Source organism: Diabrotica virgifera, chromosome 3, assembly GCF_917563875.1.
Source record: "Diabrotica virgifera virgifera chromosome 3, PGI_DIABVI_V3a".
In the NCBI taxonomy this organism is placed as follows: domain Eukaryota; kingdom Metazoa; phylum Arthropoda; class Insecta; order Coleoptera; family Chrysomelidae; genus Diabrotica; species Diabrotica virgifera.
The window spans coordinates 36776960-36793292 of NC_065445.1; the positions used below are offsets into that span (position 1 = coordinate 36776960).

Below are 16333 nucleotides of genomic sequence, written 5' to 3' on the forward strand. Positions count from 1 at the left end.
CCACCTACTTGGGTACTTGGCCAGCTCGTCGTCGCGGAATAAAGGAAAAATATTTATATTCTAATGTTTTACCTATATTCTGTTTTATAATGTTTTTTTAACATTTATCGTATGTCATTGTAATAATATATACCAGTTTGTTGAGATTGGAGTCTGATACAGTTTTTGAAGGAAAGGAAAGAAGGTTTACTATGGAAAATAAAACCATTTTGTAAAAGTACATACAAGTTTGTATGAATAGTTAAAACGATCAAAAACACTTGTAACCTCACATAACTGTATTTTCTACTGACGTTTATAATGTCTAATTTAAAATTATATACAATTTTGTTTACTTTGTTGGTGTAGAATGTAAACACATAACCCGATGACGTCACGACGCATTTTGGGCTGGCTGGTATAATTTGAATTTTTAATCGTCTTTAGGGACCAAACAAAACTTTTTCATCTTTGATACATGTTTTAAATTATGTTCTGTTGTGATTTATAACATTTTTTTCGAATTTAAAATTTTATGCAAGTTCCCTATTTAATAATGAAAAGCCATCTTTTTCTGTCACATGCACGGGATCGCTTCTTAAAAAAAGATGGACAGACCACCGACCGAGTACCCGTGCGTTACGCTTTTTTGCTCAGTATGCTTTGTCTATCCTTAATATGTCTATGGTTTTAATGTGACCATGGCAACATCAGTAACGTAAAGTCTAGAGTCAACTTTTTATTTATTGAACTGATAGAAGTAACATATAACGTTATCAATTAATTCCGACGCCGAAACGGCTGACGTCCGTTCGTCCGTTCGGCTCTACGCCCAAACGGCCCCAAACGCCGAAATGGCGGCGTCCAAATGTTCCAGTCCGTATCGGACTGCCCTACAATGCATTTTATTTTTCTACAACAGTCATGTTTAAGATTTTATATCGAATTCAGTATGAAATTAAAATTGTTAATGATTTTAGGATTCATTTATTTTCGGACATGTTTATTTCGAAGGTTCATGAAATTTTTCAACACCCCTAAAACCGTAAACAGATTCTGACTGGATTAAAACTCCCTTTCTAGAAAATAGTTAGTTGTTTTTTATAGAAAGGATTAATGGGCGTTGAATTCGCCGTAGGTTTTAATAGCGGTTTGGAAGGTTTTCTAGAAGCGTCATACGGTATAGCCGGAGAGCTTTTTACATTGCGAATATGTTCATACACTTCTTGTGATTTGTTTAGGCTAGTGTTAATTTTTACTTTTTTAGCACTGCCCGTTTTGGCGAACGGATTATTGACTAATCGAGAATCTAAACTAAACCTAGATTTTCCCCTAATTTTCTCTAACGTGGTGTTAATGAGTTCATGTACTGTTTGGTCCTTAAATTTCTTCTGCTTCTTCAATTTGCCAACGTACTTTTTAGAAGGAATGCATATTTCGTATTCGCCCTCTTGTAATGGTTCGTCCCATTCGGTTTTCGGAAAAAGTTCCTTTTTTTCTGGGGTTGATTCGAAGAGTCTCACTGGAGTCAAACCTGCGGGAATATAGGAATGAGGCGTGTACATTAAAACAGTTTATAAAACCCACATGAAATAATAAAGGCATTAAAGTAATAATGAAATAATTCTCCTAATATATTAAAATCACATCTTAAAAAAAATTGTTACCTTAGTATGTACAGATTATTTTTTAGTAACAGAGTTTTTTATTAAATCTGAGTTTTCGGGTTTATTTTAATCTGTTATAAAACAAAGGTAAGATAATTAATTGACGCAATGCTTATTAAATAACACTATTATTTCACATCTTCCATTACTATCAAGCTCTGAAGAAAAGAACTACTTGTTATGAAAATTGTCCAAAAAACTTAAAACACAACCATAAACTAAAACACCGATTAGAAAAGATGATGGCACCTGGTTTCGAAGTGACGAAGAGAGGGATAACACCTTTGCTGAGAATTTTCACTACAGTTTTCCAATCGCCTAAGAAGGTTTCCAGAGAACAAAGAGAAATTGATTACAGATATAGAAGATGAACTCTGCCAGATGTTTCTTCCTACCAGAAAAGTCAAAATTACCGAAATCGTGTAAGTAATCAAAAATCTAAATACAAAAAAAATCTCCCGGATTAAACACTCGACCCAACCTTCATCCTATCGCCCTATTAGCCTACTGCCTTTATCCTGTAAAACTCTAAAGTGTTTGTAAGGCTTCTCTTGAAAAGAATAGACACTGTTATTACAGAGAAAAAGCTAATATTATTTTTCTCATAGGCATCTCTCAGTGCGTCATAGTTTTTCGATTTCTTTCTAACGCATTACATTGTATGTGACAGAAAAAAGGCACGTCCGTGATTACAGACATTTATAACATTTATTCTAGTTGTCGATAGATGGCGCTATAATCATATAATCTGTACAATTTATAAGACTATACAAATCAAAGAAAATACCATTTTATAAATGCAATAAACACAATTGATTTATTTTTATGCCAAATTGCAAATAGAAGTTAACAACTGTCAGATTAAACTAAAATGTCATGTTAGAATAAATGTTATAAATGTGTATTATCACGGACTTACCTTTTTTTCTATCATTTGTGACACACTGAAAAATGCCTATGAAAAGGACCATACCACATTACCAATTCGGTTTTCGACAACAACACAACACAATCGAACAGGTCCATAGGGTAATCAGAACCACAAGAGATGCTCTCGAAAACAAGATGTATTGTACAGAAGCCTTCCTTGATGTCTCCCAAGCTTTCGATAAGGTACGACATAAAGGGTATAATATTAGGTGACAACTACCTCATCCAATCTACATTCTCCTACAATCATACCTGACCGGCAGATCGTTCCAAATAAAACTTGGAGAGGCCCTTACTACTTAGTGATGTTGAAAAAGTAACTATTCGTTACAAAGTACTCGTTACTTACGAATACCGAAAGTAACGATTACTATACAGAGAGGCAAATCGTTACTTTGATTACTCTGATTACTTCGTACCAATCGTATCAGAGCTAGTAACGACTATGGTATCTACTTTGATTACTGATCGTACTTGGCGAAGGTCGTTATTATATCGGAATACCTATACAAACCTACCTACAGAGAAATACGATTCTCGATATGATTACCGGTACTCAAATACAAAAGTACAAAAGTAATCATAGTAATCAAATCATTTTTATCCCTTAAACAGATCGGTGAAGGTCGTTGTTATATCGGAATACCTATACAAACTACCTACCTACTGAGAAATACGTCTCGATATGATTACCGGTACTCAAATACAAAAGTAATAAAAGTAATCATAGTAATCAAATCATTTGTACCCCTTAAACAGATCGGTGAAGGTCGTTGTTATATCGGAACAACTATATAAAATAGCTACCTGAGAAATACGATTCTAGATATGATTACCGGTACTAAAATACAAAAGTAATCATAGTAATCAAAGTAACGAATACTGTAAATGATTACTTTATACAAAATACCTACCTACTGAGAAATACGATTCTCGATATAATTACCGGTACTCAAATACAAAAGTAATCAAAGTAACGAATACTGTAAATGATTACTTTATACAAAAGTAACGATTTGTAACAAATACTCGAAAGTAACTATAATCAACATCACTATACATACTACTCTACATCCCATCCACTCTGGCGTACCCCAAGGAAGTGTCTTTGGACCCACACTATACCTCCTCTTTACAGCAGATATACCAACTTCAGATCGTTCAATTGCAATATATGCTGATGACACTGTCCTAATGGCTGCCATGAAAATCTGGCAATCCAATCGACCAATTCGAAATATGGTTCAAACTGTAGAGAATTAAAGTTAATATTGCAAGTCAACATACATACATATATCTGTAGCTGGCGTGAATAAGTGGATAAGTACAAAAAAGTAAACTTTCCAGTATAGGCAAATTAGTGTTTAAACATCTCTCCAAAATCAGGTTTTTCCTTAAATGCTGTTGTTACACGGTTAAACAATAAAAATAAGGTAACTTAAAATAATATTAAACGTTTGTTAAGATATAAATTATTTTAAGGGTAGTTTCATGACTTACCTACTTATGTACGCACACTTGATACAAAATACAATGAGATATCTTGTTATTCACGAGCATAAAGTAATTAAACAAATTAAATGTTTATTAGAAGCTACAAACATATGAAGAATCCTACTCTACGCCTGGATCAATTTTTGTTAGGTCTGGATCTACAGATGCCAAATCGTTTGTAACCAAGTTTACTTAAAAATTGTGAAACACATAATCTATCAGCGGCAAGAGTTTAAGTAGGTCATCCTTTTTTTCCTTACTCATTGGTACAAGTCCTTCATTGACACATGGCAGGACTGCAGGAATAGACTGTTTTCCTCTTCTTCGTATATTTACTGTTTGAAAGTTCCGAGTTGTTGTGTATATTCTAACCACTGCGTTGGTTGCCAAAGGAATCTATCGCCAACCTCATTAGTTTTTTTAAGCACGAAAGGTCCTTTACCTTTACCTAGAATACTGAAATCAAAAAAATGTTCTCTCTTCCTAACCACTACGTCAAATGGGTTTTTTCTTTTGCATGATCTCACGAGTTGATACCAATTATTTGGATGATTGATTTTAATAGCTGTTTTTTTCTTTGCTCTTTCAATTACGACATGATCAGAATCACACTCCATGTGTGTATGACCACTAACTAAGAATTTATGGTTAATTTCCTCCAAATTCGGACACTGCTTCATGACGTAAGTAAACATAAAAGCTACGTGGCTGTTTTTATTTTGTCCTCCGCACGTGTCCGAGTAAAAAGTAACTTTTTCAATATCGGACGGCAAACTACAAATGTGTCGGTAAATGCAAGAAGCAATTTGATTTCCTCCTCTACCGGATACAGATTCATCCCACATATAACGTTTCGCTTCATCAGTAGCTAAATCATGTACTGTGAGGTTGAATGTCCACAACTGTCTAGAATAAAATGCTTTATTGGTTGTTAGATAAGGAGTGGGCAAACATTGTTGAAGGTCAAAAGCATAAGTTTTATTTAAGTTATTAGTTTTTGACACAGATTTGTCACTTTTTTTTGCCATGTATGCCTGTTCCACAAGTATGTGATGATCATCCCTTTCCTTAGTCACTAGAACTTTGACATCGTCATCTGCTACATTTAATTTCATTTGCAACAAATCACACTTGTAACAAGTGTCTTGTTTGGGTTGCTTAAAAGCCAAGTTTAAGTCATGAAAAGTTTTACTATATAATTTTAGTGAAACTGGGCGATCGTTTAATTCTTTGTACATTTCATACATTTTAGTTATTGTTAAGTCAGGTGACAGAAACTTATTTGTAGTTCGTTGCCATTTCTTGAACAAGATGTATCAACAATATTGCTTGTTTCTGTATTAGCTTGCTTTAAAACAAGGTCTAATATCACTTTACCACGACCTGACATGATTCAGTATTCAGTACTTTATTTCTATTTATTTAGCAATACCAAAGTTAGGCTAAGAACGTTGTTGTTCACTGCTTACTTTTTCACCGTAATGCAGACTATAACAATGGAACTCTAGTTACCTACTTATTCACGGACAAATTCAGTGTGGTATTTTTAATGTAACTAGAGTTATCCAGTAATGCACTTCAATCCAAGATATAACCAGTAATGCACATGTGTATAAACTGTTGCATACTTTTAAGTAAAGTTACGTACTTATTCACATGGTAGCCCATATATTTATAAAGCTGTTGGTACAACTTACCCAGTTTTATACAAAACTTGACTTACCGACTTATTCACGCCAGCTACAGATATATCCTAAGATAAAATACGTGGATATATCCTAAGATAAAATCTCTGAAGGCCACTGTAAAGACGGCCGTTTTTTAGCGGCACCGTTTTTCTACGAAATGCTTTACGGTATTATTTTATAAATATTTCAAATCGCTTTAATGAGAATAAATATAAATCCGAAAACTCAAATTTGTTAGTTCTTTACCATGGTCTATGTACAGTCACTCAGCCATGATAAAGCAAAACATTTCAATCATAATTTTCAAACTTATGGTTAATTCTTTACCGTTTTGATAAAAACTAACATAATAAAAAAATTGAAAACTAACCAGATTTTGGTGATTCTATTTCTCCTTGCTCTGGCTCTGTAGCAATGGCTCCGGGCGATTTTTTAGGACTAAATTTTTCTTCACGTGATATATTGACACTTAATCCGTTCTTTTTGGCATTTTTTGGTGAATTAGAAGCTGCCACAGCTTCTGGTTTTACGGGTGACTGCCGTTTTCCTTCAAAACACGAATTTATTAGAAAACCTATCTGGGGAATATCCGTAAACTACGTCGTACAGAAGAGGGAGGGGGGATTTTGTTTATGGTATTACGATGGTATACGACAGAAGGGAGGGGGGGGGGCAGGAGTGCACATCGACGTCATTTGGTGTATTTCAATTTGTGGCTATCGTTTCTATAAATATAATTTTTTACTAGCTTCTAAGCAGAAATTAAAGCATTAAGCATTATTAAAAAAAGAAATTGAATATTTTAAGAACTTAAATGTATTATAAAAATATATTAACAATTCAGTAATAAGCAGATATAAAATTTCATTAACCCACATTATAGTAATAATGCGCTATAAAAAGTAGTCACTTCCGTCGGCACTCGCCAAGTAACACTAGTCCAAGAGGTAGCGCTGAAAAATTTCTCTGAATTTACTAAAACTAGTTATTTCACAGTTGATTACTGTGATTGTGTAGAGAAACATACTGCGGTCGGTCAAGCGGAAACAGGTTCAACAGGTGGTACTGACAGCTTGTCAAAGTTGCTTACCTGCGGAGGTAATTAAATCCGTTTACTAAGGCTGAAAATCAGTACACACATTATAAATTGAATATAAATAAAAGTTATTATAGTCGGTCAGCTGTATGACGGGACAGAGCAGGTCGGTCGGCCCCAATGAATGTACAGGGTTATTCACTATATTTTGACCCCCCTCTAAACTGCTTTATTTACAGAATTAGAAAAAAATGTAAAATACAAAACTTATTCAATTTTTAAATTATGATTTTTTGACATATAATCGACTATTTTTTTTAAATGAGAATAGGGGTCGTGTGCTAGCTCATTTGAAAGGTTATTCAATCCCCTATTCAGTAATATAAACATTAACATGGTTGTTTATACAGGGTGTCCAAAAAATTTTTTTTAATTAAATTAATTGTTTAATTAATAATTAACAAAATTTTTTGGACACCCTGTATAAATAATGATCTTAATGTTTATATTACTGCATAGAGAATTGAATAACCTTTCAAATGAGTTAAAACACGACCTCTATTCTCATTTAAAAAAATAGTCGATTACATCATCACGCCCAGATGGATGACGTCACTAGTACGATATGTGTCAAAAAATCATAATTAAAAATCGAAGAACTTTTGTATTTTACATTTTTTTCTAATTCTGTAAATAAAGCAGTTTACAAGGGAGTCAAAATATAGTGAATAACACTGTACATTCATTGGGGCCGACCGACCGGCTCTGTCCCGTCATACAGCTGACCGACTATAATAACTTTTATTTATATTGAATTTAGAATGTGTGTACTGATTTTCAGCCTTAGTAAATGGATTTAATTACCTCCGCAGGTAAGCAACTTTGACAAGCTGTCAGTACCACCTGTTGAACCTGTTTCCGCTTGACCGACCGCAGTATGTTTCTCTACACAATCACAGTAATCAACTGTGAAATAACTAGTTTTAGTAAATTCAGAGAAATTTTTCAGCGCTCCCTCTTGGACTAATATGTTTTCCATCTTTTGCGCTATTTTGCCGGTTATTAGCACGCTCATCACTGTATACTAAACAAAAAACAAAATAAATATTGACCTTATACTTTAAATTCTAAGAATAAACTAAAAAAAAAGAAAATAATATATTCTAAAAAAAAATTATACATAATTCCTGTCACAGGTATTTTATCGTTCTACATAATATATAAGTACATTTTATTTATTACTTTGTGCCTTTTCCATTTCTAATGGAATCTATATAAATTTATTGTTGCTAAACCAATTTATTCTAATTAATAACATTAACATAATATGTATTCAATAATGAAAAAAACTTCAAAACTAACCGGATTTTGGTGATTCTATTGTCCCTTGGTGTTGTCCTTTACCACTGGACACTGGTGATTTTTTAGGACTATGTTTTTCTTTAGGTGAGTTGTTAATATCCAGCTGATGTTTTTTAGCATGTTTTGGTAAAGTGGAAACTGGCACACTTCCTGATTTTCCTGATGACTGCTGTGGTCCTTTAAAAACAAAATTTCTTAGATTTATAATTGAACATAATATAAACAATTTTCATTGTAAGGCGGTTGAGGGAAAAATACAGGAATAAAGAAAAAAACACTCATATGGTATTCATTGATTTTGAGAAAGCATATGATAGAGTACCTCGAGAGATTTTGTGGTGGACACTAAATAAGAAATGAGTCCCCGGTGAATGTGTAAATATGGTGAGAGATATGTATGAGAGAGTAACAACTAGTGTTAGGACAGGTGTGGGAGAGACTGATAAATTTCAGGTGAAAGTAGGATTGCACCAAGGCTCGGTGCTTAGTTTTTCTTTATTCTCATTAGTTTTAAATCAGATAACAGCGAAGCTACAGGGTAACATTCCATGGTGCTTAATGTATGCTGATGAGTAGTGCTAATAGAAGATAGTGAAAGCGATTTAGAACAAAAACTGAAACAGTGGAGACAAGCTCTTGAGGAAATAGGTTTAAAGCTTACTATGGTCTGTTTTTAAACCAAGAGGAGTAATTCAAATTTCCCTCGTCGTAAAACTTGTTTTTAATTGGTCCAACCTCAGGCAAGTTTACTCCACTGTTATCAAATTTTGACACTAATGACATTTTACTATAAAATTTTGACACTATTGGCATTTCATAGGTTAATTAAGTTATATCAGTGATTTTTTGTATTTTCTGCATCATTCCTTTAATTTTTAGATTTTTAGCCTTTTTTTTAAATAAAAAATCAGTTGATTTTAGAACTATTTAGCGACGTATTAGTATAATATTTATGGATTAGCGTCAAAGGCCGATATGATCAACCAAAAAAGAAGATGTATTTGGTGATATTTCTAGCGACTTTCTTGGGTGTGAATATGTCTTTTTAGTTTACTCCTCTTGGTTTAAAAACAAAGCTTAGTACAAACACAGAGTATCTGGAACCGGAACGTCCGTTTAGAGATGGAGTTATTACAAATAAACATATCTTTAGATAGTGAAAGGGTTGTAAAAATTAATTTTTTAAGAACCTGGGATCGGTATTACTGGGTAATGGGGAAATAGATGGAGATACATGCAGTAGAATTAAGGTTGGATGGAAGAAGTGCAGAGGTGTAACCAGGATCATCCTAAAGGGGGGTTACAACTACTTGATGGTCTCTGGGACACTCTGGGAGGTATGGAATAGTAATGGTGTTAAGCGTATAGAGCTCAAAGCACATCCAAATGGGGTGTTTGGGTTATAAAACCCAAACCCCCCCCTGGTTACGCCTATGATGAAATGGAAAGAACCGAGTAGTGTGTTGTGTGATAGAAAAATTACAATGAAGCTGAAGGGAAAATTCTATAAAACAGCCATAAGACCAGCTATGATGTACACAACTGAATGTTGGACGGTTAAAAAGATAGAGGAACATCAGATGCATGAGGCGGAAATGAGAATGCTTAGACGGGATGGAAATGAGAGAGCATAGGTTAAGATGGTTTGGTCATGTTCAACATACAGAAAATAATAATCTCCCAGATAGCATGTAAACTTGTGGCAAGTTTGCTTCTTCTTTGATTTTAAATTGCTGCGTTAAATATGACGAGGCAAGTTTGCTGCAATATTGTTATGACAAAGATAATGATTCATGTTTGTAGCAACTTTGCTGTAAGCTTACAGTTGCAAAGCCACGTCACGCGTGCCATCTATTTGGTTGACTTACACGTTACGGTCGGTTCGGTTTTGTTCGGTACCCTGACTGATGTCACGCCCACGCTAACGAAAGTGTTGCCACCGGAGGAAAATTTCCCCTTTTGCGAGAATTTTCAACATAAAAGGGAAAAAGTTAACTTATTAAGGGAATCTTTGCTCCAGTTCAAATTGTAAAATATTTAAAAAAATCAAAATATTTGAAAATAATTCAACAAATTTTCACAGATTTTTTACATAGGAGCATACGAGGGAATTTGATCATAAAAGTGGGAATTTTTAAGGTACGTTGAGGGAAAAAGCTTACGCGACAGCTGGCAACACGGGAAAGTAACCTGCCAAGTGGTGATAATTTGTGGTTATGTCCTATGTTATATTTTTCTTTGAATTTTTAGTTTTAAACTTAAATTTACCCTACAATTCTCCGAGACTATTACTTTAATTATTATTACTAAGCTGAAGCTTCTTTTTCAAGTTTACTAAGCTTACAGATTGGTATTCATTTTGCTTTGTTGAAACTAAGGTAAGTTTTTTTTATGTTTTTCGTAGCTTCTAGCTGTATTTACATACTATCTACACTACATTTAATATAAATTATATTTATAACAATATATTATATATAAATACGTTTTAGGTTTTATTGTAAAATTGTTACTTTAACATCTTTTTATCTCTTGAAAAGAGATCTCTAGCAAATATTAATTCTGTTCACACAACAAGAGTTTATAATAATTTCTTTTATTTGTTTCAGAGCTGATAGACAAAACTGAGCATCGGAACACAATCGGAATCTGAAGCTAGCGGGTTTAATGTAAGTTCCAATAAGTAATTTTAGACAATAGATTGTATTTTAGTTGAGTGATTAATAAATAGTTTTATAAAATGGTATTGTATTTTTTATTCACCTTGTTTTATTCAAATTGTAGCTAGTATGTTAAAACAAACCTTAAGCAAGTTTGTATCAAGTTTGAAAAAACAAACTTCATGTAACAAAACAAAAACAAACCTTCAGCAAGTTTGTTATTTATGAAGTTTGAAAAAACAAACTTCATGCAAGTTTGTCACACTGTAACTAGCAAGTTTGATTTAAACTTTATGCAAGTTTGCAAAGTTGCCAAGGCAAACCTGCAGCAAGCTTTCATGTTTGATGTATCAAACTTGTTGCAAGTTTGAAACAAGTTTATATTGTGATCAGGGCTAAGTTCCTGGGACGAGTGGGAGAGGAAGACCAAAAATGACCCAGGGGAGACGCTTAAACAGGACATGTCGGTAAACGGTATTGATACTGATATTACCGATAGAAATTTATTATACAGAAGCCTACCCCACGTAGGGATAAAGCTAAAGAGAATGATGATGAAGAGATGAACCAATACAACTTAGAATAAAATACAAAACAATATAATGGAGAAAACTAATGGAGAAAATAAAATAATAAAAAAAAACGAAAAACTGAGAAACTAACCTGGTATTAATGTGTCACATTAAAATAGATACACACAATACTAAGATATTTAAACCAAAGATTCGCCGGATAGAGTATAAATAGGCTATACTTTGTTTCACGTTAAGAACGGAACATTGTGCTTATGGAGATCAGTGTTGTCAAACCTCTCAGGCACGGGTGGCTACTCAACTGCCAATATACGATTCATTATAATCAGTAAGGAGTGGCATCGGCGCGCTTCTGTCGTCCATATTAAATACATTGTCCTATCTAAGCAACGTTCCGTTCTTAACGTGAAACGCTGTATAGTATTGTCACGGTCCCAGGGCGGGCCTGTCAATTCCGGAAGATTCTGGCGGCGAACTGTCTCGAGACCCTTTCTGTGGGCGAGACAGAAGCAACTTGTTTACAATCGGCGTATCTAGAAGGCCATCGATAGACCTTTTTTATTGTTCTGTAAATAATACTTACCTTTCGATTTTTCTAAAAATCAGTAGACTAATTTTACATAACTATATAAATAGACATTTCTGGAATTAGAGTTCAGTTGTGAATTTTAATACGTCGGGGTACTTTGATATGTATCGAGTGCGATATTTTTGAATTTGTAATTATGTAGATAAATTATTAGATTTAGTGTAATAAATAAATTAGATACCGTAGTTTGTAAAATAAACGATATAAATTCAGTGTTTTTCATTTGTTTAGAAGTAAGTTATTAAAAATAAATAAAGTCAGTTGTGTAACAGTATGTTTACTTACCAGGTTTTAAGGAGCTTTCAACTTCATACACCACCCAAGTACCAGAACTTCTCTCAATTATACACTCTATATTAGAACCCAATTTTCCATTCAATTTCTTGTTTAATTTATTATTTTTCTTATTTTTCAGCTTATCTTTTGCTTTGACTATACTACTAGAACTAAGTTGTTTATTTTCAATTACATCTAATGATTTTTTATTTTTCTTTGTTTTAGGAACTGCTGTGGAAATTGATATACTTTCCGATTTATTTTTTTCTGGTTTTGATTTACTCTCTTTACTATTTTGACTTTTACTTTCTACAACTTTTTTCGAAGTGTTTTCATTCCCTCTTCTATTGTTCTTCGTAGATTCTTGTAAATGTTTTTCTTTATTTTTCTTCTTTAATTTCTTCGCAACTGTACTGTCCCCATTTGCAAGGTCTTGATTTTTTCCAGGTTTGGTTTTGTTCTTTACCGGTTTGGTACTTTCATTTTGTTGATTCTCTAACTTTATCCGTTTCTTTTCGACACCGTGTTTTTCATTATTTTCTTTGTCGCGTTTTCGTTTCCTATCCTTTCCTAACAGTTTCTGTTCAAATTTGATGAGTTTTTTAGCAGCTTTTCGAATGTTTATGGCTTCGTTTTTATCTTTCACGTCTATTTTCTGAATTCCTAGTGGATACACTCCGTTTGATAGTTTGTTGAATCTAAAAAAATATTTGTTATTTAGCACTGACAATAAATCAACAACACTCAACTGACTTTCACAAAAGAAGTAATAAGCAACTGATAACTTTTCGATAATGACAATGTACTAAACTCTAAGAAGGTACCACAAAAATTATTTTTGTGGTACCTTCTTATTGGGACCGTGCAAGTTCGGCAAAGCACCAGGTGCGGGAGCACGCCAAATAGAATTCTATTTTAGTGACGTCACGTTGCCTAGCAACCGTCGATTCTCCCATTATGAAATTCTATTTTGTGACGTCAGCAAAATAGAATTCTATTTGGCGTGCTCCCGCACCCTGTGTCTGCGTTCAGCAACATTATTCGCACTTTTAATTATATTGGCCAATTATATTAGTCCTGGTTACTGGATAATTTTCAAGGCCATAGCCCAAAAAAATAATAAGAAGAAAAAATAAGATTCAGGTTATGTTATTAAAACGTAAACAATTGTATGTAGTAAATAAAATTAGTTATTAAAATGCAGTACTGCAAGCAAAATACAATTATTTGTAATTAAATTTACCTTTATATAATAATTGCATATCATATCAATATTGTGGAGCAATATATAATTTTTCTTCTTCAATGACAGTAAGTGTGAAATATACGTCAATTTGACAATTTCAATTGACAATATGAATTATTTTAAGAAAGTTGCAATATTTCTCCGCTATTCTCGCGCGATCGTTTCTCGTATCCCCTCCAAGTACTTGCACACCGCGAATAGTTTAGTACTTTATTACCTCTAGACCACATTTGTGAACTATCGATACTTCTCTTCATGATTTTAAATAATGTGTCGATAATGACACATTGAATAAAACCCGAATGTTCTAGGAAAGAATTAGATATGGTGATAGCCTACGAGTACCCGGGTACCACTACATCAAACGATGGAAAGCTAGACATAGAAATTGCAAATGGCTCAAAGAAAGCATCGAGCATATTCTATGCAATTGATAATATGACATCAGGAAAAAAGGAAATCAACCAGGAAACCAGTGTTTGTATACAATCTTCAATATCGAAACTGTTCGATTCCCTAGTCAGCAAGAAGTTGAGTTGGCTATGCAAAGGTTTAATATCCGATCAACAACATGGTTTATGCCAAAATAAATCAACTTTAACAAATTTACTTTATTATCATATCATTTTGCAAAACATAGAACAGTTTAAGCAGATAGATTCCATTTACACAGACTTCTCGAAAGCATTTGATCGAGTGGACCATTGGATCTTTTTGCAAAAGTTTGGGTTCCATCATCAGATTATCTTGTGGTTTCAAAGTTCACTAATTGGCCGGGTTCAGTATGTTAAAATTGGTGGCGACCTCTCTGAAACTATATTCGCTACTTCTGGTGCTCCTCAAGGGGGACACTGTTCTCCTTTACTGTTCAATATCTTTGTTAATGATATCGTTAATTGTTTTAAACATAGTCACTGTTTAATGTATGCAGAGGATTTAAAACTTTGGAGGATTGTTGAGGGCCCAGACGATCAGTTGCTTTTACAAAATGATTTAGACCAATTACACAGTTGGTGTCGGGTTAATAAGCTGGATCTCAATGTTAAAAAATGTTGTTTTATTAGTTTTACCCGTAAATACCAGTCTTCATATGTCATTGATAATCAATTACTTAAATATGTTACTACTGTCAAAGACTTGGGAATCATATTTGATGAGAAATTAACTTTTATAAATCATATTAATTCAATAGCTGTAAAGAGTAGTAAAATGCTTGGTTTTGTGCTAAGGAATTGCCAATACTTTTCAGTTCATACTGTCAGGTTTGTTTATTGTTCTTTGGTCAGATCAATTTTGGAATACTGTTCAATAATTTGGTCTCTTTATTTTCAAAATCACATGATTTATTTGGAAAGAGTTCAACATAGATTCTTAAGAGTGTGTGCTTTTAAATGTGGACTTACTATAGCTAATCATAATTACATGGAGATTGAGCAACACATTTCATTAACTCCACTAAGAATCCGTAGAGATAGATTTTCACTATTATTCTTATTTAACTTGGTTAATGGTCTGTTAGATTGTCCTAATATCTTAGAACAGAGGTTCCCAAACTATTTTTTCTCGTAGACCCCTTTAAAAAATATACTGGGTTCGGTGGACCCCCTGCTGCTATATTTTTTACCATACTTCCAATGAAAAACATTGGGGGGGGGGGGGGTAAAAATAAGACATTGAAGGTCTTTTTCGTCTTCTTTTCTTTTCTCAAAATATTAAGCGATTTTACATTGATTTAGAATCTATTTAAACAAATTTGCATTTTTTATCGTAAATTATCAATAATTGAAAAAATTGTGTTTTAATATAAGGGTTATCCAAAATGTGATTATTAGGCATTATAACAAGTTTTTTGTTTTAAAACAAGTTGTTAATCAAACTTTAGCGTAGAAAACGATAAAATACTGTTTTCCATTTTCCTCCATTCTCAAAATACATGTTCTTCTATTTGGCTGAAAATTTGCCCACACATAGCCAAAACACAGGACTTATGTGTATAATGGTTAAAAGAATTTGTATAGTTTTACAATACAAGAAAAGTTACATGCAATAAAGAGTCAAAATTATATAGTACAGTCGGGTTAGCATTTGATCTTGCATGCCGAGCTACCCAAGCAAGATTCTATTTTTCTAATCTTAAGGGGGTCAATAGTAGTGTAAATTTAAAATCTCGAATAAAGGAGAACCGTTTTTGCTCAATATCTCCGCCGTATTTAACGTTTCGACAACAAGTGTAAAAACTGAAGTTGTGGAAAATATGATTTCGTATAATTTATTCTATTATAAATTTTTTGTGCCGTCGATATTTTCCGAATTATGGGAGAAAGAGTGACAGTTACAGCATAATTATTGAATTATCTCGTTTATTATTAGTTTTATAACAAAAATGTACCTATACAAAAATGGAGAGAATTAAATTTTATACAATTTTGATCTCTCTCATGTTTTTGCTAAAATCAATATTTCAGGTAGTACGTATGCGGTAAACGCGCGAGCATAAGCCCTGATTGATTTGATAGCAGTGGTTTTTGTTCAATATCTCCGCAATTCTCAACTTTTCGACAAAAATGGTAGGAATTGAAATTGATCCAAATAAATTGTGTTTACAATAATTATTATAATTTTCTTAACCATTTTTTTCGTATGGCGGATATTTTCCGAATTAATTGTACTTACAGTAGACGCCTACATATATTTTTGACTCTGATATTATTCCACGTATTTTTTTTTTGTATTGTAAAACGATACAAATCCTTTTAACCACTTAAAGTCCTGTGTTTTGGCTATCTGTGGGCAAATTTTCAGTCAAATCGAAAGACATGTGTTTTGGAAATGGAGGAAAATGTAAAAAACGGTATTTTAACGTTTTCTACATTAAA

General features: G+C 33.1%; 1 protein-coding gene across 1 annotated transcript in view; it reads right to left on the bottom strand.

The window, feature by feature from the left end:
* Positions 1-953: 953 nt before the first annotated feature.
* LOC114326017 (ribosomal RNA processing protein 1 homolog) overlaps positions 954-16333 on the bottom strand; it is a 40952-nt gene continuing 25572 nt past the window's right edge. The window contains exons 7-10 of the mRNA XM_028274203.2: positions 12221-12909; positions 8157-8333; positions 6129-6305; positions 954-1513 (exon numbers count right to left, since the gene is read on the bottom strand). Coding sequence (XP_028130004.2) covers positions 1059-1513; positions 6129-6305; positions 8157-8333; positions 12221-12909 — 1498 coding nt within the window. The 3' untranslated portion in view covers positions 954-1058. The remainder of the gene's footprint in view (positions 1514-6128; positions 6306-8156; positions 8334-12220; positions 12910-16333) is intronic.